Source organism: Drosophila sulfurigaster, chromosome 3, assembly GCF_023558435.1.
Source record: "Drosophila sulfurigaster albostrigata strain 15112-1811.04 chromosome 3, ASM2355843v2, whole genome shotgun sequence".
In the NCBI taxonomy this organism is placed as follows: Eukaryota; Metazoa; Arthropoda; class Insecta; order Diptera; family Drosophilidae; genus Drosophila; species Drosophila sulfurigaster.
Genome location: NC_084883.1, coordinates 4126948 through 4150723, shown reverse-complemented (window position 1 = coordinate 4150723; position 23776 = coordinate 4126948). Strand labels below are relative to the sequence as shown.

The 23776-nt window shown below is 39.8% G+C and overlaps 3 protein-coding genes and 2 non-coding genes across 5 annotated transcripts in view; 2 read left to right on the top strand and 3 right to left on the bottom strand.

Annotated features, from left to right (window-relative positions):
* The window catches only part of LOC133844556 (SET and MYND domain-containing protein 4), a 29656-nt gene that overhangs the window by 232 nt on the left and 5648 nt on the right, over positions 1–23776 (top strand). The window lies entirely within an intron of this gene.
* On the bottom strand, positions 30–15439 carry LOC133844557 (uncharacterized). Its single transcript, XM_062278613.1, has 5 exons — positions 14619–15439; positions 7124–7227; positions 1738–2144; positions 666–1676; positions 30–601 (listed from the first exon to the last, which is right to left on the bottom strand). Exons 2-5 carry the CDS (start codon positions 7199–7201, stop codon positions 193–195), a joined length of 1905 nt encoding a protein of 634 aa, XP_062134597.1. The 5' UTR covers positions 7202–7227; positions 14619–15439; the 3' UTR covers positions 30–192.
* LOC133844560 (persulfide dioxygenase ETHE1, mitochondrial) lies at positions 2358–4333 on the bottom strand. Its single transcript, XM_062278616.1, has 5 exons — positions 3582–4333; positions 3356–3500; positions 2933–3296; positions 2760–2878; positions 2358–2691 (listed from the first exon to the last, which is right to left on the bottom strand). The coding sequence occupies exons 1-5, from the start codon at positions 3774–3776 to the stop codon at positions 2636–2638; spliced, it is 879 nt and encodes a 292-aa protein (XP_062134600.1). The 5' UTR covers positions 3777–4333; the 3' UTR covers positions 2358–2635.
* Trnat-ugu (transfer RNA threonine (anticodon UGU)) lies at positions 11736–11807 on the top strand. The gene has a single exon. It is a non-coding gene; the product is annotated as a tRNA-Thr (tRNA).
* Positions 18446–18517, bottom strand: Trnat-ugu (transfer RNA threonine (anticodon UGU)). The gene has a single exon. It is a non-coding gene; the product is annotated as a tRNA-Thr (tRNA).

The window sequence follows — 23776 nt, the reverse complement described above, 5'->3', positions numbered from 1 at the left end:
CAGCGATTATATATACTATATATAATATGTAAGTAAATAAGAAATGAGTTGTAAATTTAATATATAATTTTGCACATGTCCGCCTGCTGAGGAAATCTACTGCGAAGCAGCTGATTCTCCAGATTCTAAACTAATTCCAGATGATGTTAAAGTACTCGTAATAGTCGCTAATATATATGTATATGAGATAATTCAGATGAGTTTGTGTCGTCCCAGCGAAGCAGTGTGCATGGGGCTGCAGTTCTCGATGAGAAGACCTGCTCCAGCTGCACCTGAGCCGTGACTCTGTCCCTCATCGCTTGGCGAGGAGCCGCCGCTGTTACTGCTGTTGTTGTGCACCCGTTTCATGGGTCGCTTGCGATCCAAGTCGGAGCAGGGATGTAGTTCGACTGTTTGCAGACTCTGGGCGCGCTGCAGGGAAAGACGCAGTGGCTTCTTGGGCGGCGTGGGTCGAACTGTGCGTGATGATTCCGTTGACGGCTTCGTTGATTCGTTCTCGCTGTCAAAGTCGAGGGATTTAACGCTGCGCATGTCGCTGGGCAGACGGGCGCGCAGTGTTTGAGCCTCGCTCTGGCGTGGGGTGTCCCTACGACGGTCCAGGCTGTGTATAAAAGAAAGATTCATTAGTAAACTTGAAGAGATATATCTTCATTAATCCAACCTACCCATTGTAGTGATTGAGATGTTCCACGCTGCGAGCGTGTGTGCTCATCAAATGCTCACGGTGCAGCTGCTGTTGCTGCTGCAGTGCATCACGTGGTCGATCCCTTTCGCGCTGTCGTTCGTGTCGATCCCGTTGACGTTCCTTCTCCCTTCGCTGCTGTTGCATGTAGGCCGAGTCGCTGTTGATGGATATCTTGGAGGCAGACAAGGACTTCGAGGGCATGGAATAGAGATGCGATTGAGGCAGACGTTCGCGCAGATCGATGTGAGTGTTCTCCTTGATCAGCGTCTTGGTCACATGCGCCGGCGGCAGCTCATCGCCCACCAGCTCAATGGGTTTGCCACCCACCAAGGTGGTGATGTAGTTGCCACGCTGAAAGATCAACGGCTTGTCTGGCGGAGTGGATGGTGAGGGTGGCGATGATATGCTAATGCTGGTCACATGAGCGCTATTCGATTGAGTTGTCGCTGCAGTTAGATGTTGCTTCTGTGGCTGCTGTTTCTGCTGCTCCTTGACCGTCTGCAGCTCACGCACTTGTTCCTCTAGGTAGGAAATACGATGCTGCAGCCGCATGTTGTTCTCCTTCTCCTGGTCGAGTTGCTTTTGCGGTATGGGTACGGATTTCTTGCGCAGCACAACCATTTGGCATTTGCCCGAATTGCCCACATGCTTCTGCAGCTCCTCCTTCGTCTTGCTGGTCACTAAACGTCCATTGATCTCCAGTATGCGATCGCCTTTGTATAGTCCATCTCCCTCCAGTGCCCACTCTACAAAGAATCCCGGCTGATCGGGTCGCTGTTGAGCTGCCCAACGTCCAGAAGTGGCATGCACCGCATGCAAACTTAGCGACACACCGGAGCTGATAATGTTGTAGAGCGTCTGAGCCTCGGGCTTGGACTTCTCCAAGCGCGCCTGCAGAGCACGTGCCTCCTCCACGATGGAGAGCATCTGCAGCTCTTCACGACCCAAAGCATACTCCAGCTCCGCCTGTCGAATGCGTATGTCGATGTTGCTGAGGAAAGAAATATCTCTAAGTAATTGAAATATAGAAGGAAAGTTGAGGTGTTACTCACTCTGTGATGTCCAACTTCTCCAGCGCACTCTTCAGGTTCTTAATCTTAATACGCTTGTTCTCCGCCTCGGCCTTGAGGCGATTCAGCTTCTGCTCGGCAGCTGGCTTCTCCGACTCGTCCAGAGGCGGGCCACTGGGGCGTGGCAGCTTGCCCAGACAGAGCTGTATGCGTAGATTCTGTATGACAGCCTCACGATCCTGCAGAGCGGAGCGCAACTCCTTCGACTCGCTGCGTGTGGAGCGCGAGGAGAGCGTGCCGCCCAGGGAGCCGCCCTTGCGACGCCTTCCGGTTGTGGAGCAATGTGAGGCAGCGCTGCTCAGTTGCAGCTGCGTGTCATGATTGCTCTCCGACGCCGTGTGCAGACTGTACTTGGCTGCGCTCGCACAGCTCTTCGGGTTGAGAATGGTCTACAGGGGAGGGAAGAGGAGAAAGTTGATTAGATTACAATGAAAGACATTCAATAAAAGCGAAGAAATAGTGATTAAAGTCATTCGCAATCTTAAGTTTTCTATGTCCTATCAAATGTGTTGAAAAAAATCCAAGATTTTGATTAGAATAACTCGACTTAAAAGAAAGAAAGATATGTTTATAAATTCAATACTTAATTCCAAATTCTTAACAGAGGTAAATAATTAATCAATTTGTTTATAGTTTAATTTTTTACAAAAAACTAAGATATACTTAGTCGCTGTTGTATTTATTGTTTTTCTAAATGCTTATTAAAAATATTATATATAAATATGACAGAAGTTTAGTAAAGCTTTTCAATGGAATAGTCCAAACTTAGTGTAAGTGGCTTCCGAAATGATAAGAAATACAGCTTAGAGCAAGTTGAGCCACGACAATAATTTCCGTATCCCTACAAAGTCATTGTAAACTTCTTTGTATTATATGACGCCTATTCCTTGGGTATATCATAGACTCCACACTCGCGATTGGCAGGCAGTGAAGCATCTGTAAGAGAGAGACAAAGTACCTTTAGCATTGGCTTTAAACAGGGAGTTAGGTTTCCCAATGCTCACCGATTTTCTTGGGATAGGGCAAATTCAAGTTATCCATGATTTGTATGAATTCGTCGAGAGTTTTCGTTAAACGAGGATTGTAGCGTTTCTCCTCCCACACGCTGCTCTCCAGCTGTCCTCTGTAAACATAATCCAGTTAAGAGTTTGTACAGAAATCCGATTTCGCAACTCACTTGTAATCATGCGCTGGATAGATGCGATAATTCTCCGGCAGACTAAAGATCTTGCTGTGCACATTCTCATAGAGACTCTTCGGACTACCCTCCTGAAAGTCGGTACGTCCACAGCCGCGAATCAGGACAGTGTCTCCGGTGAAAATGCAACCCTGCTCCTGAATCACATAGCTCATACAGCCGTTGGTGTGGCCAGGTGTGGCCAGTGCATCGATCGAGTGGCGTCCAAACTCAATGCGGTCGCCCTCTTTGATGTGGCGATCAGCCTTGGCGCCACTTGCACCAGCAATTATTGATTGGCAACCGGTTAACTGCTTTAGCCAGCCACTGCCGGTGATGTGATCAGCATGCATGTGAGTGTTGACTACAGAAATTGTGGTTTTAAGTCCAGAGTTCATTGTACTCCATAGTTCCAACACTTACTGGCATATTTGAGCTTGAAGCCCAAATCTTTTACTAGCTGCGCATCGCGCTTAGCTTGCTCCAGCACGGGATCTATGATAACTGCCTCTCCGGTGCCCACATCCGCCAGCAGATAGCTGTAGGTGCTGCTCTCGCCATCAAACAGCTGTTGGAAATTTTCAATTTCGTGACATTTTTAGCGATTACATCACAAAAGAAGAGAATCAGATAACGACTGTTTACGCACTTGACGAAAGAAGAAATCCGGTGTAAATGGCTTGCGCTCCGGCAGACTCATTGCAGCTGATTGACTATGCAGCAATCGTGGTGAAACGGCGCACAAGCTTTTAATATTCACAGTCCGCGACACAAGCGCAGGTGAGCGAATAAGCGATGGTAGCCGATCGAAGGCCGAAAGCAGACTAACACTCACGACTCGCATTTCAATGGGGCTTGGCACTCGCTGTGAAAGTTATGTGTAAAGGGGGGGAGGAAGACAGAGTCGATCACAGTTGACTTGCTTTGTGTGCGTGCGTGGAGCTTAAGCTACTGCTGAAAGCTCTTGTGGTTCGTTTTCTTTGTTTTTGTTTTATTTATTTTTTTTGCTTTGCCGGCCGCGGTGATATTGCGTTAATCTTGGGTGTTTATTGTTAGTATCTATAGAAATAAATATCTATATATGTATGTATTCTATTGCATTAATCAATTAACAGAATGCGATGGCTTAGTACTTGTATTTTACGACTGATTCCGTTTGATATCACTGATAATTCACTAGCACATAAGCATTAACAAACATTTGCAATATGTATTTTGTAGTTAGCTTATTCACAACACTTTTCACAATGTTTGCCGCAACTCGCGTTTAGTTATTTTTATTTATCACAATATTTTACAATAACAAGTATCGTTTACAAACAAATTTTGAGCGCATAACAAAACAAATGTGTAAGATAAATAAAAAAGCTGCGAGTGCAACAGCTGTTGGCACGCGAACACTTCTTCGACAACTGAAAAGCTTTGTCAAGTGTGTTGAGCTTTTATGTATAGATGCGATAACACTAAAGCTTCCTAACCTGTTGATACTAGTTGACGTAACAAAAGCTCATTGCTACGACTACGTGCTCAACGACAGCAAAGCGAAAGACGAAGCAGAAGCGAAAAGTGCAACGAGAAGCCGGCAAGAGCCGTTACAACGACTCAGATGTCTTAGATGCATTCAAAAAGCAACCACCATTGTAGAAAAGGTGACACACCCTTCTTAAGTATAAGATTATGGACTTAGTGGCGTTACTCGTATCAACCCCATACTTTGTAATAATATTTTTAAGGACTGCATCTGCAAGGAAGTTCTGATGAAATTTCAACAATTACTCGTCAAGACCGGACATTGTCCAGTTAAAACGTGAGAACTTCCTGGTTGGTCCGATGGTCCCTTTTTTTGACTTTTCGCTGCGATCATTAATAAATTTACATATATTACGAAAATTTCTCATCAGTTGCAACTTTGAACCAAATGTGTCGCGTTGAGAAGTTTGAATAATTGGTGTAATTCTGTGGAAGAAATTAATTGACCGTATATGACACGTTTGTGCTCCCAAAGGGTGTGAATTACATACCCGGGGTGCTAACTTGGGTATTAATCGAATTGAATATGCTAATTTAATATTTATTTGTTAAATGAGAAAACGTCTTATTGACTGCAACATATACATACTAATAAGTGAGTACATGAACTCGTATTACCGCATCTTTCTCAAAAAAAAATACGAAAAGTTACGCCTCATACTCCACTCTTTATGACTAATAAGCAGCCCAGTTAACGGTCCACATCGGTGCTAAACATCTAAAAATACTCGTAATTTACTGTTGCTTTCAATCATTTCGCTTCGAGAGTGAAAGTCATTCAATAGAAGAGTTTTACTGTTGTTATTTTTGTAGTGTTTTGGATGACTGCCCAACCATTTTTTCTTTAACTAATTTGCAAGGCCTTGCTTTTGTATCATACATTTATGTATATGGAATAGTCCGAGTGTGTGGAAAGTCCACAATGCGTCTTGCTGTTTCTTTCTGCGTCGGCGGAAGTACCGTCCGTATCTATAAATAATATATAAATCAGTTTTCATAGTCTAATGAACACCCGCAGCTGTACATTTTTTTTTTCTTTCAATTTTTATCCATCCAAATCTTTTTCTACCAAGCTTACACACTTAATTGGATTTCGTAGGTGTAACACGAATAGCATTTATGCATGTGCGGTATTTAAACTTGAATTTTCATGAAGGCCCACTAACCTTTATTACAATAATTTTCAATTCAAAAGAAATCTTTCAAGTCTTTCAATCAGCGACTTATCATCAAATGTGTACATAGCGTGTCACTCTGAAGTTCAGAGTCTGAACGATGCCTTTTAAAGCTTTGCACTGCTTTCGACTGCTTGTCAAGCGCTGGTTAAGATGGCATCTGCAGTTAGCCGGTTTTTGGATAACATTAAAACTTCCATGAGAATTGTTTATTTAATTGCGCAAGCTGATTGCTATCTGAACATCTTGAGTATTTAGACGCCTATTAAAAGGCAACTCCTCGTTAAAAAATCATTATACTAATTTGAGTCGCATATACACAATATACTTTATTATATTATACACCGTTGTCATTAAAAAAAATGCAAAAACATCGTGTACAGAGGATTAAAAGGATGAATCTTCTTTTTACGGGACTGCATTCTTTTTGTTTGTTTATCAGTTTTTTTAATTAGCCATTTTATTTCATTTATGAGAGATTTCATATAAATTTGAAATGTGGAAGTGAGTTAAAGAGCATTGAACTATGAATTATATGTTATCAATAATAATAATGTTGACTATCATTAATAATAATTACTATATATATTTTGTATTAATATAAGTTAATGCAGTTGACGTCAAAAACATTTATGTATATTGTATCAACTAAACATAAAATTCAATTTTTAACGAAAACTTGGATGGCTCATCATTTTTTGTTTTCTAAGAATTTGTCAATGATTCATGTGATTTTGATAGATCTGAAGCTTGAGTAGATTTTTTTAAATTTTGATTATGATTGTTACAATCAATTTAGAACATGATTCAAAGAAATCTTTCAAACATATAATACTTTTTTTGTGTTTTGCGAAACTAAAACTCATCTTAAATTGTTTTAAGAAATTGATGAATGTCGGATGCCCAAATGCGTTGGCAAGATTAAATGTGGGAATGAGTTCGTCTTTTGGAGCCGAGAAAGTGTTGCTTAAAAATGCATTACGAAGCATTAATAATTAACAATTAATAGCTGTAAATTGTGTATGGGTCTGTGGATGATGCATGGATACATGGATTGAATAGTTGCAATGTTTTATTGACTTGCTGATTTCAATAAAGTTTTTCAAGCGCAATAAACACGTTGCATGTTGCATGTTGTCTGTTCGCTGTTTCGCTGTTGTACCTTGTATTTGTAAATTTATTTGCTTTTGCGAATTTCATTTTCGACAACTTCAACTTTCTAGCGTGAAATTATGTAAAGTATCTGATGCTGGCACATGTCTACTATATACACACTTGTATGCTTATACTACGTCTAGTTTGACTGTGCGTGCTTGCAGCTAATTAGCCGCAAATGATTGGCGCACTTATATAATCGAATTAGACAATAGGGCGCCAGTGCACACCAATCATAATTTATGGGCATATTGTATAAAGTAAGTAATATAATAATAATATGGGCTTGTTTACACAACTTAACTGTGCACCGAGCTGCGAGTTCACTTACCATAGAGGCCGATTTCTGTTTGGCGAAGGCGCGATGATGCGCGGAAATCGGTTCGCTAACCACACTTCCGGTGTCCATGGTCCAATTGGAGTCACTTTGGATGTCTGCAAGAGGCAACAAGACGTACACATAAGAGACATGTTAGTGCTTGGCAACGTATGTGATACACTTTGAACTCGACTCGAGTTGACAAGATCCCCCCTTCCCATCCCGCAACCCTCTACAAGTGGTACCCAAATGCCCAAGTGTTGCCACTTCAAAGTCACTTTAATTTGCGTTCCGCATCGTTGCGCTAAAACAATTGAAGTTGTCTTCAATCCTCGACTCTACAGTGTCTGCAATTTTCGGTTCGTCGGTCTTAACAACTTTGGCATGTTACAATTTTGTAGCGCGCCTCGTTTGAGAGTCAGTTTAATTAGCTCTCGTCTATATTTAGAACTACAAGTATGAAAGAATTCCCAATGATAGCTGTGCACGTGTAGAAGACCGCATTAGGGCCTAAAACATTTGAGATCATTACGTGTCTTTTGCAGCTAACTGAATGAAGAAAAAAGAGAATAGTCGTACTCATAATGACATGCAAATGTGCTGTAGGGCGTTGAATGTGCCGTTACCACAACCACTGTGACTCTGCGACTGCAACTGCAACCACAACTACAACCCACTGAGCTGCTGATTGTCAGTTGCTTGAGCTCCCAGCGGCACGCACTTTCGGTAGATACAAATTACACACACTATCCACACACTCGCTGCTCGCAACTCTTTTGTCTGGGAGCCGCCGTAAGACAAAGATATGCATTTGATATGCAGATTTGCATAGCTACACACAAGGTACACACAACTAGATACAGATACAGAAACAGATGCAGATGCAGATGCAGATACAAATATAGATAGAGTTAGAGCGAGCTACAAGATGCAAAGATGCTGCTGGTTGTCTGCATAGATCACATTACCTAATGTGGCGGCAACTGTTGCCTTTGTGCTTTTCACTTGTTTTTTTTTTCTTTTACCGCACATCATAAAAAGGGAGAAACAAAGCGTCGCATTCATAGCTTGTCATAGATACTTGTGACACACAAATGTATCTGAGAGATGCTACCCAAGATTTCCTTGCATATGCTAATGGCGAAGAGATTAATGCATGTGGAAGCGGTGGCAACCGTTAGCTTCCTTTTTAATGAGTTACCAAGAAGTGCGTTCTACTATCGTTTACAACGGTGTTCCGCATGGCTGCATTTATAGAAAACACTCTAGAAGTTGACCATAAAATTACATTTTTTAAGGTCACAGCTCGGCAGTTTGCAATTTATAAGAAGGAATTATTAGTTCTTATGAATAATAGATCTAAAAACGTTATTCAAACTTAGAAATGAAAAACTTCACAACAATGAAACTCTGCTGTGATTGGTAGATAGAACTGTCATTAATTGTGGCAAAGATTCCACGAATCAGCAACTATCTGAGGTAATCACAGCGCACTTGTATCTGTATCTTTTGCTGTGTATCTGCTTATAACATCACTTTGACATTGTGCTATTTTGGCTGAACTTCCTTGTCTTCGAGATGAAACAAGGCAGTCATTAGTCTCTTAGACTAATTACCATGCTGGCTGGCATCGTTCTACAAATTCAACTTAGAACTTCATCAACATGACAGCTTTGAGTCTTATCTACCTGATGTCGGTTGTCGGTTGTCTGTTGTCTTGGGTGTTAGTTTGTGTTTTTGAGACTCAGTTTGCGTGTTGCCTACATGGGTAGAGACAGATCGACTGGCAGACGGACAGGAACTACAACACGACACGTTCTAGTCAAGACTTGTTGCTGTAGCCTATTGTTTTGCTGATGTTTTTTAAATTCGAGAGCCTAATGTGGGCCCATCATTAATCTAATTTAGCATTAATGCCTAATTACGCGCTGACGAGACCCAAATGAGAGAGCTTTCTTCACAGCAATTCTCAGATCATATATAGTTCATTATATGTATGTACGTATAGAGTTGGTAAATTGCAGGCTTTGCCCAGGGTCCAAAGGTCGTTAAATTGCAGTGTCAGTTACATCGTGAGAGTTTGTAGCCAGCAACAACAACAACTCAAGCTTGACGATCGTTGAACTGTGTATGTGGAAATTTATATTCGCAGCACTCATTTAATATGTTGCAGAATTTGCGTGGCCAACTTGAAGGGTTCTGCTCGCAATTCAATAAGAACAAGTGCAACAAGACATGGCCCTAACCCAAGTCCACTGCAACTGCAACTGCAACAGCAACAGCAACGGAGATGGCGACCACAACTATTTCCCAGGCACACACCCGAAGACGGTCGTGTGGGCGCTGACGGGGCGTCGGGTTTGCTGAAGCGCAACCACGCCAAGACCAAGACCACGACCAAAAGCAAGACCTAGACCAGAAGAACCAAGCTGCAGAGTGGTGCCTTTAGTCTGATAATTAACCAGCGATAGTCGCCATTGCAAAAAATTGCGGTGGACCTAAATATGACTACGAGGGAGCTATGAAAAATTGTTTAAGAGTAGAGTCAATTTTTGCTATTTATATTGATTTAAGATTTAAATTTGATACAAATTGTGTTGTGTTGTTGTTGTCAGCTTATAATTTTACTAACAAAAGTGGCCGACAATTAAAATTTGACACAAAATGAATAATATTAAAAAATAGCAATTAAATTAAAATCTAAGATGTATTGATATCATTATAAAATATGGATATATGAATATCAAATCTTCTTTGAAATATATGCCTCATTATTAAAATCTCAAATGTGATACAAAAGATGTGTCAACAATACTAGTATAATAATTTCCTGAGTTGAGAATGTTTCTGTTTCAATCTAATTTCAAGAAATGTAAATCTAGCATTATTCTGGAATTCGGTCTTGATCCTCTTCAACTTGATAAAAAATAATTTTTGATTTCGGAATATTTTTCTGTGCCATAGATTTTCGTTGCATAAACTAAGAAATGCAGAGTAGAAAATAATACACATATATTATTACCACCCTCGTTTCTAGTATATTCATTTAGCCAAACACGAAGAGAGGCGGCAGCAAGTTTCCGGTGTTAGTCAGAGTGAAACAACGAATTGACAAAAAGAACCGCGCTTTGTGGCACAGGGTGCGAGAGGTGAGGCAGGTGTCGGGTTAAACAGTTGAACAGGCTGTATAACTACCACTACGATGACTACTGCGTGTAACCGAGAACGAGAACAAGTTGCAAATGTACTGTTAAATTTATGTTGAAATTCACACAAATTGCATTCGGTTTTGGATGAGATGGCGACGCGCTGCGCTGGTCAAGCAACTGGGACATCTGCAAGGTGAATGAAACTCGTTGTCTACGGATTCCGGATTCCGGTCTTATGGTCTATCAACGGCTCGTTAGCTCGTGTTTTCGAGCTGTGACTTTGACCGAAAATGACCTGAAAAATGGTCACAGATTTCGAAATTGGTGTCGCTTAAGTCGCCGCAAAACTTGTCAATCGTGTGGAAAGGTCTCGCGGGAGATCAAAACCATCTGAGATGAAAACTGCCTTGCCACTGATCATGACCATAAATTCTAATTAGAGGAGCAGTTTATTCAGTTCTTCGAGATTACGATGGGCAGTCAAGTTTGTTGATGTCTATTTTATATGTTATGGGCAGGCATCATCTCTTGAGTAAAACTACTCGTGTGTGGTTAGACGCCTCATCGGGTTGCTTTGCTCTCTTTGCCCATAAATATGCATTGGAATTATGGCTGATCCCTATCAGTTGACAATTGCATAAATTACTTGTAATACTCGACGTAAGTGCGATGAGAATGCAGCTTAAGATCGCGCAACTCGAAGAAGTGGAAAGCTCAAATCGTTTGATCGCCAACTTCCAAGACTTCCCACGCGCTGCTTTGAGCTTTGCCCCCTGTACGAAAATTGAAATGAGCTTTTTATGCTAATGAAATGCACGAATTCAAAAGCAATTCCATTTCAAATTACACACATAACGCACAAAACATTTATACAGTTGCTGTATTATTAACGTGACTGTTGTTGTTGCTGTGCATTCGAGAGAGCTGAAATATCTGTGGAGACGCCTGTCCCCCACGTATAAAATGTCCAATTTAAACGCGTTTGAAGATTGAAGGTGTTGCCTACCCGACGTTGTCGTCGTCGCTCAGCTTGTTGTTTATATGTATATTTTTATACATATGTATATGTATAAACAAACCTACCTATAAATATGTTTATTAATGTACGATATTTCACTTTTGTTTCTCTGAAGCGCTCCTACAAATTGTTGTGAGATGAGCTCAGTGCGCCCACAATTTGCGTATTTGTTGTCGTCGTAATGGGCAATGCAAATTATTTTGTTCAATTACTAAAATGGAGATGACACCTGTTTCGTTCTCTAATACAGTCAGCCAGAGCAAAAACATTTAATTTAACACATGACGCCTCGGTTAATGCAAATAAGCAAGTCTCTGTTAGCTTCCACTGCTTGTCAAATATTTCTGTTAAGTGTACAGTTTGCTGTTAACTTGCGCTGTTAACATTCTACATGTTCTGCCAAGAACCGTTCTGCTCACGTAAAGTGTGGTGCATATCAGACATCGAGACTTCAAGCGCCTCTTTAGCTCAGTGGCAGAGCACTGGTCTTGTAAACCAGGGGTCGTGAGTTCAATCCTCACAGGAGGCAACTCGAATAATTGAAAGCGAAACCTTTTTTAAAATTTATTTTTTTTATTACTACTCTGTTTTATAATTTTCAATAATTAATAACATCATTTAAATGTCATATATCAAGGTTTTAGGTTTTGGTTTTACATATTTTTTGGCATTATTTCGTGTTGTTTTGCATTTCGAACACACTATAGAGCATGGGGTAAATAAATGAAATGATATGCACCGTATTAACTGGAACACTAGAGTGTTTGAACTTCGTATCGTTTTTGTTATCGTGTTTTTTCAAGATAATTAACGAATCATTATAACACAAATTGGGCACAATGGTATATGCCAAAGGTTTATTTGTTTTACAAACATAAACATTAACCCCCTGGGTTTGGGTATGGAATTTCTGAACAGCTGTTTGATAAATACGAGTACTCGATTTTGTTGGGTATGAGTACTCATGACTGCTGGTATCTGCTGAATGCCTTTGGCACAGTTTCAATTTCAATTTCAGCTCGAGCACTTTAAGAGCGTAATTTATGTGGCCAAATGAATTGTTTGTCACACACACAAATTAGCACAGCTCTAAACACACTTGACAATTGTGCTCTGGTATGTGCACACAAGTGTTTCACAGTAATAACAAACAATAATGACAATGACAACCAGTGCGACATTGATAAAATAATCACCTTAATAGAGGCTGAGCACATGGCCAGCAAATGGACCAGACAGACGCCAACAACAACAGCAACAGCGATAGATAGAGACTCAGAAATGGCCAAAAGAAAACGAGGAACTGGGGAAACTGAACCTCGTATTACAATACACATAAGTTAATAGACTTGACACAAATACGATGCTTTTATTTTTCTTTTTTATTATATTACTTTTAAGTTCGTGATTCTGCATTAGCATTTCTTCATCTTAATCATCTTCAGCTACAACCTGAGCTTCAACTTTGACTCGATTTGGCCCAAAGTGGTTTAGCTGTCAAGAGTTCTTACCAAGGTGGCACAGCTGCTCCGATCACTTGGCAGTTGGCAGCTGTGTTGCCGTCTACGACGACTATGAGTACGTGTACTTGTCTGTGTGGATAATTAACCATAATCTCGACGAACAATTAACGCCAATGGGTTCAGCTAGAATGTCATTTGGGTCGCGTGAAAGTTGTGCTGGCAAATCATTTATGCAAATCAATTCTCTTGACACTATACGCGTCTAGAAAGTTTATATACTAAACGATCGCACATAGATATACTACTATTTGTGTGTGCCATTAAATTATTCGATAGTGTCAATCGAAACGAAAGTGCAAATTGTTGTAGATCTTTCAGCGATCTGTCAAGCATCGGAAATATCAATCTCCCCAGACAAAGCGAAGCAGGTGAAAATTAAGATCAATGCTGAATGAAACTTTAATTGTTGTCAGCTTCTTTGAAACGAAAGTGAAACAGTTTCAGCTCAACGAGAAGGTTAAATCAACACCAAACCGAACTCGTTAGCTGCTTTCCAATCAAGCTCAAGTTGCATCTCAGTCTAGATACTCGAGATAGAGATAGAGAGAAAAAAGACTTAGGCGCATATTGTGGAGATTTACGATTTACATATGAATGGCCAGAAACTTTGATTGCGTTGTTGGCATTGAGCACAAAGACAAATGAGCAGACAAAGAGCAGACGAAAAACAAATACGATAAAGTCAACAGCAGAAGAAGAATCTAAAAAAAATATGTTAATCGGCCCCCGGTCTAACATCCTGTTCGGGACTGAGACCGGGACCGGGTTCGGGCCCAAAGGGTTGCTTACTTTTGCTGGCCCTTTTCGAAATTGGAATCTCAATAAACGTGGTACCGTTCTCTACCTCAATTGTTATTCAAATGCAATGCACACAGACGGCGGGGGAATGGAGGGAGAGAGAGAGAGAGAGACTCTTAAAATTAATGACACTATCGAGAGAACAAGACAATTGGATACACCGAGACATACCTGCCACTGTTCACTGTTCATTGTTGTTGAATTGAATTCAACAGACAATTACCTGAAATTGTCTGTGTGTGAGTCAACCGCAGAAAATCATATGTAATTATAGCGCTGCATCAACATGAGCATTAGCCAAGGGCAAACTAGAAATTCCAATAGAATTTCAATTAAATGGAACTCTTGATTTGATTCTGCGGCCGCAACCTGCTGCTGGATTAGCAACGATATTAATTACTGAAAGCATCGACATCGAACTTTTTGCGACATCGGTTTGGTTTCAGCATCAGCAATTCAAATCGCGTTTTAATAGTCGAAGCCGAGCGCCTCGTAATTTATTTCTCTATACTATACGTCAACAATTTTCTTTCTTGATTGCGAAAGGCAATTCTTTTGTTATGATAAGCCAGTCAGCCAGCCACTTTCAAGCCAATTCTGGCAGCGCTTTTGTTGGCAAAAACAGAACAGAACAAAAACCACAGCTCTATTAGCTAGCATAGAAGAAACTGTTTCGTAATCCATAATTCAAGAGTAAAAATTGCCAAAATGCGAGAACGTGAAGTGCAATTTAAACTCTGTGGTTTTTTTTTTGCAAATCTTCAGCTGAAGAACCTTGCATAATCAACACTCTTATATACATAAGTGTGTGTATTTAGAGGAGCGGCCTTAGCTAGTTATATTTGCCACATCATTGCCTAGGTGCGCCTTGAGGCAGGCTGCACTGTGTAGTAAGAATGTAAGCGAGTTGTAACCTTTACAAAAGTGACTTGCACTCTACTTACTATGATTATTACTACTCTACCAGATGAAGTGAATCCAAGCTATGAGTTTCTAATTTTAGTTAATTGGGCACTTACCACACTGGGGTGTTTATTTTATCTGTGCGCGTTTGCTCGATAAATGTGATTCTGAATTGCCTTTGTGTCGGTTTCTCGAAATTGTCCAAAAACTCGCATCAATGGTGGAATTTCAATTCAATTGAGTTTCATTTAGTTTCGATCGAATTCACTTCGTGCGACTTTGTTGCAATTATTTACACTTTGGCAATAAATCAACGAAAGCGGCAGCAGCTATTGTGTCGATCTTTGCTGTTTGCAACCGCATCCGAGACCGTCGCTAAATCGACGCACAATTCACCATTATCGTTGTTATTATCTTTTATGTATATTTATTACGACTGTTGACTTGGCTTTCAGAGTTCAATTTGTTTTTTCTTTTTTTTTTTTTTTATATTATTTTCTTCAAAATGTTGACCACAAATTATTGGCGTTTTTGCTTTGATTCAATTAATTTAATTCAAACTCGTGCGCAATCGCACAGCGCACAATGCTGCACACAATTCAATTTCCGTTTGTCATACAAGTATGTTTGATTTCCTTTTCGTTGCATTTCCGTTCTCTCTCCTTCCCATCGAAATAAACCTGAACACAGGAAATTTACACTCGAGCGCGAAAAACTAATAAACAAACGACAGCGCAGAACAATGTACAAAATATTCGCGTCGCGACTGCGAACTGAAGAGAGTTCCTTGCGTCGGCAGCAGAATTCCACAATTTCAAACTTCCAGTTGCGCAGGCGCACAACTTCTTCAAAAAGATCGTAACGTAACGGACGCGAGAGCGAGCGACAGCGAGAGAGCGTAACGTTGTGTCTGGCACGACGGCTACTTGAGCACTGAATGTGTGCTGAGCAACGGCGACTGAGGCAGCGCTAACAGCAGTAAAAGCAGCGCACTGTAAGCAGCGACTGCGCTGATGGGGAGGGTAACTCATGTTGTTTCTGAAGCGAATTGAATTGAGCAGCACATTGAACTGCTGCAGTAAAGAAATAATATACTAAAATTATTTGTAGTGTTATATATACTTTTGCACACTTTATTTAAAAAATATGAAAATAGTGTGTCAAAATTGTGTGTGAATTAGTATTACACAGTATCCCTTTAGAAATTTAAATCTAAGTTAAATATGAAAAAATATATACATAATAGATTTTTAGCCGAAAAAGGTATTTTCAAAAGCATCCGATATTATTTATTTTCAATAATTGTTATTGAAATATTCAAGACAAAATCAATTCCCTATAAATTTTTCAAGTGTTCATTTCCAATTCTATTCTTATTATATCATATAAATAATCAGTTGACATAAAAATAAGAGTGTTTTATAAGTTAAACAATATGATTTACGAAAATCATTTTAGAGTGAATCTTATTCGATCGCTGACATTTAACACAAATCAATTCGTAAACAAGTTGTAAGACACCCCTCGCTGTTACATGCATGCAACGCAGTCGCGCTAAGCTCGATCTCAGCTCTGTCGAACTTGGTGGTGGGTTTATGTAAAGAGCAAGTCGTAGCGAGTTCACAGAATAGAGAGACAAAAGAGAGCGCGATACATGAATTACTAGGGCAAGCATAGGCTCGACTTTGGTTTAATACAATTCATAATAGTCGAAGCAGTTTTGTAGTTAAGTAGTGCAGTGCATTGAACTCCCCCCTTACCAAATCGAACTGCATCTTTGGCAGGAGGCGTCTCCTTATTTTGACAGCTGCCATCGGCTTGAGATTTTTATAACATGCATCTTAAATGTCCATTTCCGTGCTTGGATAATCGCGCTGCTCGAGTTTCGTATCGGGAATTTCGTTAAACCCATTGACTGACTGATACGATGAGGCGGCGGCCAAATGTTCTCTTGGTGGTGCCTTTATCAAGTGGCCCGGCATTTGGATGTGGCATTCAGATCCAGATAGAGATCAGTGCGCGCTCGTGCGCAAAGTCAATTAAAATGATCACAACAACCCAAACACAACACAATCTATATACTCCTAGCAACCCTTTTATTTAGTTTCTTTTTTCTGTGAGTGTGTGTGTGTGTGTGTAGGGGTTGTAGCTGAAGAGCGGGGGTTGCCGGCGTTGATTACATTTGGCCATTAAAAATCATTAAAATTAGCACAGCACGCGAAGCACCCAAAACAGACACGAAACTAAAAGGCATAAATCAAAAACAACTGGAAAAAAGGATGCATTTGTGCATTTACCAAAAATTAAAGTAGAACCTTTTTTTTCACTCGCATGCCGCACACGCGCTTCAAGTGTTGTCCTCCCCTTCGTTGCTCGCATTTTTTTCTCGGTGTGGCAAGCTTTTTATTCAACCTTTCGATTAGCTAATGTCGCCGCCTATAAATCAAAACTCGGACAATGGTGCGGGCCCATTAAAAAATGTAGAAAACAGTGAAATGTGGGCATACCGTTAGACTATTACAAAATCAAAACTGTTTAAGAGATATAAAAATAACCCAAACAAACTATTTGGCAGAAGTTATTATCATAGCGAGTTTGTTGTTTGAGTCTTTTGATACCACCGTGTGATGACAAAAGAACAGTAAGAGTGGGAATCAAGACAAAAACCCACTACGCATACATTGTGTGTATTTGTGTGTCTGTCAACCTGCCCGAAAACCACGACGAGCACTATCATAAACTAACAGACACTTCCTCGAGGAGTCGCAATCGAGGCAACAGCAATCACTTGTCGCTGTCATTCTGCAGCTACTTTTTTATGGTTTTCCCGAAACGAAAAACGAAAAGAACAGAACAGAACAGAACAGAAACGAAAGCAAAGTAAACAATGAAAACGCCGCAAGTGGCAGGAAAATCTCATGCAAGCAATTGCTGGGAAACCAAACACGGGCCAAAGGCCACAGCTCACGCTGTAAATTGTAAATTGTTATTTTGTGGCTGCAATGCGATACACAATTTTCGGGGCACTTGAAAAAACAGGATGATGTCTCTCGGCCTGACTTTACTAATTTATGTCGAGGGTCAAAATGATGGCAGCATTTTTCAGTTGCCTCCTCGCAACGCAATCGCTTCTAATTAAACGAATTTATGCCCCATATATGTACTCGTATCATGTTAATACACTTCATGGAGTGACTTCAGCTGCACTTTGCAACAGCTTTGCCGCCCAGTTGATGCATCGTCAGCTGTCTATCCCGGTTGCCAGTTCTCGCTTTGTGCTTCTCGCTTCGCGCTTGTTGCTTTCCGGTTGCCAAGTGCATGTCCATGGAACATGAAACGTTTCATGATCGCGACACCATAAATTGTGTCACTAATGCAATTTTGCAATTAAAGTGCAACAGGAAAAGTAACAACTGCAGCTTCACTGGCCCAGAGAACGCTTCATACTTATTTTATTTAGAGCACACACACATGCGACTTAACCTAATAAGACTCTCTAACTAGCTATAAGGGGGAAATTTTAAATCTGAAAGCTTAAACGAATAAAATAAAGGCAACTTTTTCAAATCTTAAAATGAAGCTACAATCGAGGAGCTTTAATATTTAAAGAAAGGAAATAAATGAAGCTAAACTAAATCAATCAATTCGAATATATTCACCTTAGCAAGCGTTTACTGTATCTAGTTGCCAGGTACATATATGCTTACTTTGAGATTTTAATCAGCATGAAATGGGCATATCAATTCATTAGGCAAACAAATGTATTGTATTCAAAATCTTCTTTACCTTCTCAGTTTACATAAATTGATTATGATTGATTGTTGCAGAGAAAGAGAGAGCGGCATTTCTTTGAGTCTCAAAAGAAACTAAATTTCGCGTTGTCTTAAGCACAGTTTAAATTTAGTTAGCCAACAAAAAAGAAAACTTACAATTTTGAAGGAATTGCCTCCTGTGAGGATTGAACTCACGACCCCTGGTTTACAAGACCAGTGCTCTGCCACTGAGCTAAAGAGGCGGCTGATTTAATGGCGCGAAAGTAGCGAATTTGAGCAACGAACTCAAGCTGTGCTCGTCTGCAAAGTGCAAGCTTCGTTCTCAGTCAGTTCTGTTTCGGTATCTGTCTCTATCTGTATCTTGTGTCTTGTATCTAAGCGCTAAGAACACATGTTGACACAGTTGTCGCCTGCCTGCTGCTGCTGCCGCTGTCGCTGCTTTGGTGCTTTGGTGCTGCCCATTTCTTGCGGCTGATAACTGTTTTGATGTTCATTGAGAGCGTCAGATATGAAATGAGTTGGGACACGACAAGGTCAGCGTCAGTGAAGACCGGATATTCATTTTTAAAAATTACACACATTCATACTTATTGTTATTATCTTAATAATCATCATCATTATGATCATGCTGATGGCACATCTGAACTGAGCTGAGCTCAACCCGAACACGATGTCGATGTCGATGTGGATGTGGATGTCGACTTCTGCCGCGGGCTGCGCGCTTCAGTGGCCCATGACAATTAGGGCCAAAATGAGAAGAAATTCAGTTTCGACGGCGGCAGGCTCACCTGTTGTAAGTGAAACCTGAAATGGCTGAGGTCTGAAATGGAGACAGAGACGGAGCTGATTGGATAGAGATGGAGATGGATTCATTAGTCGGACTTGAAACGAAAACGACATGCCCAATGAACAAATATTTTCACATCATCATTTTGATTACCACAGTTTGCACTTGTGGTTGTGCGTGTGTGCGAGTTGCGAGTGTGTGTGTGTGTGTAGATCAGTTCGATTTCAGTTTCGAGGCAACAGTGCGTGATAAATGGATCAACGATCTGCGCGCTTCACTGACCCATCTCAGTCTCAAGCTCAGCCTCTGTTTCAGTTCATCCTGCGACTTGGCAAAATCCCAAAAATCAATCGATCGCTGCTGCTGCTGCTGCTGCTCACATGTGATGCACACATTGTGGCAACAGCATATTCACAAGGTACACAGCAGGATCTGAAACTCTGGCCCCTTTTGCCTTACCTTGCCCCGAGGCCAAACTAAAAGGTAATTGCAATTAGCCGAGACAAACAACTGGCGCGTGCTGTGCGCCGTTAGAGTTATTGGGAAATTTAACAGCTGTTGGGACACCTTCAAGGCGCTAACAACAAGCAAGCAACACACGCTTTTATCAAGCCCAGCGAGCATAAGGTTTTGCCCTCAATGCTGACACATATGTTCAGGCAAAAGGTTGCAAGGAATGAGGCACAAGGCACACAGAGGGTTTCTTAAAGTCTATAATCAGCAACGAATGTATTCAAATAAACAAATATTGCTGAAAACTAGGAAACATTTGACTATGTTGTTCTCTCATGTTGCAAAAAGAAGCGAAATTCCCAATGCGATCGCTAATTCAACAGACATAAAACGGAGAAGTTCAATAGTATTTTTCTTTTAAGATTTAATGTCATTCATTCATGATCTATACCCTATTACTTATGGAAAAGGTAGAGAACGCCTTTATTTTTTCTCAAAATTATATATAATATTTAGTTATAATTACTATAAATATGAAGAATATAAATATTATTATTATTACATATATTAATTTGAAGAACCTGAAACCTCCTTATCTATAACTTGTAAGGAAGCTACCCATTTTCAATAAAAACTGAACATTGCGGTTTTACAACTTAATAATATACCAAAAATACTAAAATATACCGACGGCTATACATGGAGATAACTCCTTTTGCCTGTTACATTCAATAGACAATTTGAATAAATCAATGATATGCATATTGCAGTTAAAATTACTACACAGTTATATTTTATTTTAAACAATCGAAATTTATGATTGTTTGAAGATTTTTTAAGATTTATCCATTCTTGAAACAATATTATAATCTTAAATTTCAAGACTGGGCAATCTAGATTTGTTGTAGATTTTCGATCTTAATTTCGAAATAAACCTTCTTGATTCAATGTTGTCATACAAACAATCTTGATTCAAGATTTTATTGATTTTAGAACGTTTTTTCTTTCTGCGTATAAGTAAATATAAATAGAATTTTACCTTTGTTTTTTTGCGAGAATAAAATACTTTCAATGAAGTACAGATTTGATGGGATTAAGAACGCCACAAACTTCGAGTTGAGTTTGGATTTAAAAATCGCATGATGCAGTTATTGTGAAATCGCATTAAAATAAAACCGCAAAACGATTTCGAATCACATAAAAATCTTTATTGGCTGCATTTAGCGGCTTATTTTTTTGACAATCGACCCCGAAAATGCCAACGAATTGAACGATGCGTGGAACAATAGGGGAATTGCTGAGGAATTGGGTGAGAAATTGGCTGATTTAGTGTAAAATTGCCTGCGCCCGAATCTCGACAAAAAAGAAGAATACAAAAAACACAAAAAAAATGAGGCTTAATGCGTGCTGACAGGCAGCGTAGTATTTCGTCATTATCCTTTGCATAAAAAAAGGACGTGTCTGTCATTCGGCAATTCGTCACGTGCTGTCATTGGATGCAGCAGTTGTAACTGCAGAGATCCGGATTCCTGATCCGGCTGCTCATCAATCTCGAGCTCAGGTTGTAACTGTATTATTGTGGATATTAAATCGCAGAGATGCGCACAACACAGTTGTGTTGTCCTGTCGTTTTTTTGGTATCCTGCGCACGCGCCACACTCGCATTTTCCATTTCCCATTTGCAGCTGTCGCTGCTGACGCCGACGCCAGCACTCGAAACACAGTTGTAATTGCTGTTGCTCGTGTTGTTGTTGCTGTTGCTTTTGCTGTGTCGTTCAACCCCCTCGCGAGTTTGCGAGGAAAACTCGCCCGTCTGGCATTAGCTTTTGTTTTCCACTTGAGTGTCCGCACAATGCCAGCCGAGGCAGTCGAGAGCACTTTCCATTGTTGTTGGCTTTTGTAAACATGCAGTTTTTTACCTTGCTTTTCACTCTTTATTTTCGTTTCTGATTTGATTTCGGAGCACTTAATTAATTTGAACTGCTTTCGATTGCCAACGATGGTTCCATGTGCATAAGTATTTACTTTAATGAAAATTCAATTAATGCATTTGTTTGGGCTTTTCATTCTATTAATGTTTTCCCCGCCTCCCGTTGCGTTGCCTTTTAAACTCTAATCTTAACAGCCAGAACACATGTGGCGCTCTCAGAGCAACTGCAGTCAGGACTCTGCAATTAAATGATTACAAATTGTAGATTCCCAGAGGCAACAGTGCAATCAAATTTCATTACCAGGAAAACCTAATTTGATTTAAATTACAGAGTACAATAATAATAATTATAATAGTAATAAGACTTCATTCACATATTATATATATTTTTAAAGTAAAGTAATGTATTGCCTTCAAATTGAATTCCAATTTGAATAAATTTGTATACCAATTTTTAAAAAAAATAACCTTATAATAGCTAAACAGTAATACATTTGTAAATTGAAAAAAAAAACAAAGAAACTTTTTCTGAAATATTCGGCAAACAAATTTAATTATTTTCAAACCATAAAAAAATAAATATTATGAAAACTTTGATATTAAAAAAATGTTAATTAGATTTTCAAAAAGTATAATAAAATAAAGTAAAATGTTATGCCTTCACTTTCGAAATGAATAATTCGTTATAACCAAATAAAAATGCATCGAATTTGAAATTTCAAATATATAATAAAGATGCTTCTTTTACCTACTAACATAGTTGTGTATTGTTGAATGGATTATCGATTATGTTCAGATAATGGCAGATTTATTGCTCAAGTGCAATAAAAATGTATCAGCATTCAGTGGAGTAAATCTAAATCAATAGCTGATTGATTTGCTAGTAAGTCTGTTTATACATAATTGATTTGAAAAGCCGGTTTCCAACTCTCAGGGCTGAACTAATAAAATGAAATACGAATGAGTTTTTTCTCGATCGTTTTATGATATGCAATTAATCGTCATATCAGCGATTGTGTTGGATTTGGGCCTTTTTCAATGTCAGCGAAACGATTGAAATCAATTGGCTTAGGAAAAGAGTTGTCAACGATCTGCTAAGCTTGAGCTAAAATTTATTTAATCGCTCGTTTAAAATTAATTAAGAAGCGCAATTAAATTTGCATTGCGGAGTGGAGTGGGAAAAGTTTGAGTAACGAAACTGGTTTTTATTTTGTGGCCGCTAAAAAAGACATTTTCAGAGATGACAACAGCAACATGATACAAATATGCACACGAGCCACAAGCCCGAAAATGGCCAAGAGTCATTTTGGATTTTTCGTAACTCGCGGGATTAGTTTCTCAGTCGAGCGTCAACAGTCGACAGTCGACAGTCGGCAGTGGGACAATGGCAATGCAAATTGTTATAAATTGTTTATGGCTTAAATGTCAAGAGCCAAGAGCTGCAGCCACCCACAAAAATACGACAATAAAATATGGCAATTTACAATTTGTGGGCAAATGATGAAATATGTTTCAATTACGCTTTTAATTTTTGCCATGTGTTGCAAGTTGGTTCCGTCACGGCGCGGCAGGAAGCAAGTTGTGGCAGCTAACTGGGCTTATAGCTGAAAAATTCGTTGACTTAGTTAATGGCATTAATTGCTTTGTCTGCCTGGCTCTTTGTCTGCCATTTTGGTCATTGTTCGTGAGTGAGTGAGTTGCTCGTGTTCGTGTTCGTGTTCATGTGAGTGCGCTTCAAGTTGACATGAATCGGTAGCTTGCAACGGCAACAGCAACAACAACAGCAACAATGGAGTGCACTTTGAATGGCAACAGGCGCAACAAACAGAATGCCGGAAGTTCGTTGCATATTGCACAATAACAACAAAAACAAGCGAGTTGTTTTTTCATTTCAATTGCAACGGAAGTTTAATGCAATTTTTGCACAATCGAGAATCAAAATCGTATAGAAATGCGAAAATAAACTGTAATTAAGAGACGACTCAAATTGATGGTTGATCGTTGGGTAGCTACTCATTTATTCCGCATGAATTTGCATATGCTGATAAACAAGAGTCCGAGCGGCAGGGTCAGAGAAATGGCATTGCCCAAAAGTTCACTGCGATTTGAAATGCATTCCCTGACATTCCTCCTCCTCCTTCTCCTGCTGCTGCGACTGTGGCTGTGGCTGCTGACAATGCACTACAATTAGGGGTTGCAACAATGATGTTGCAACTTGCAACTGCAACCGAGCTGAGAGTGATAAATATTTTGCGCCTGAATGACAGCTCATAAAGAGATCGGCCCATGCCCATTGACAGCCGAGAGACGCAACTTTATTGATAATGTTAA

Excerpts from the sequence above, each read along its gene's own strand:
- LOC133844560 (XM_062278616.1), bottom strand. The coding sequence starts at position 3,776 with ATGCGAGTCGTGAGTGTTAGTCTGCTTTCGGCCTTCGATCGGCTACCA. Across the intron at positions 3,501-3,581 it reads CGGATTTCTTCTTTCGTCAA|CTGTTTGATGGCGAGAGCAG; the intron begins GTGCGTAAACAG and ends AATTTCCAACAG. Across the intron at positions 3,297-3,355 it reads CTTCAAGCTCAAATATGCCA|TCAACACTCACATGCATGCT; the intron begins GTAAGTGTTGGA and ends CAATTTCTGTAG.
- LOC133844557 (XM_062278613.1), bottom strand. The coding sequence starts at position 7,201 with ATGGACACCGGAAGTGTGGTTAGCGAACCGATTTCCGCGCATCATCGC. Across the intron at positions 1,677-1,737 it reads GAGAAGTTGGACATCACAGA|CAACATCGACATACGCATTC; the intron begins GTGAGTAACACC and ends TTCTTTCCTCAG. Across the intron at positions 602-665 it reads CATCTCAATCACTACAATGG|CCTGGACCGTCGTAGGGACA; the intron begins GTAGGTTGGATT and ends TTTTATACACAG.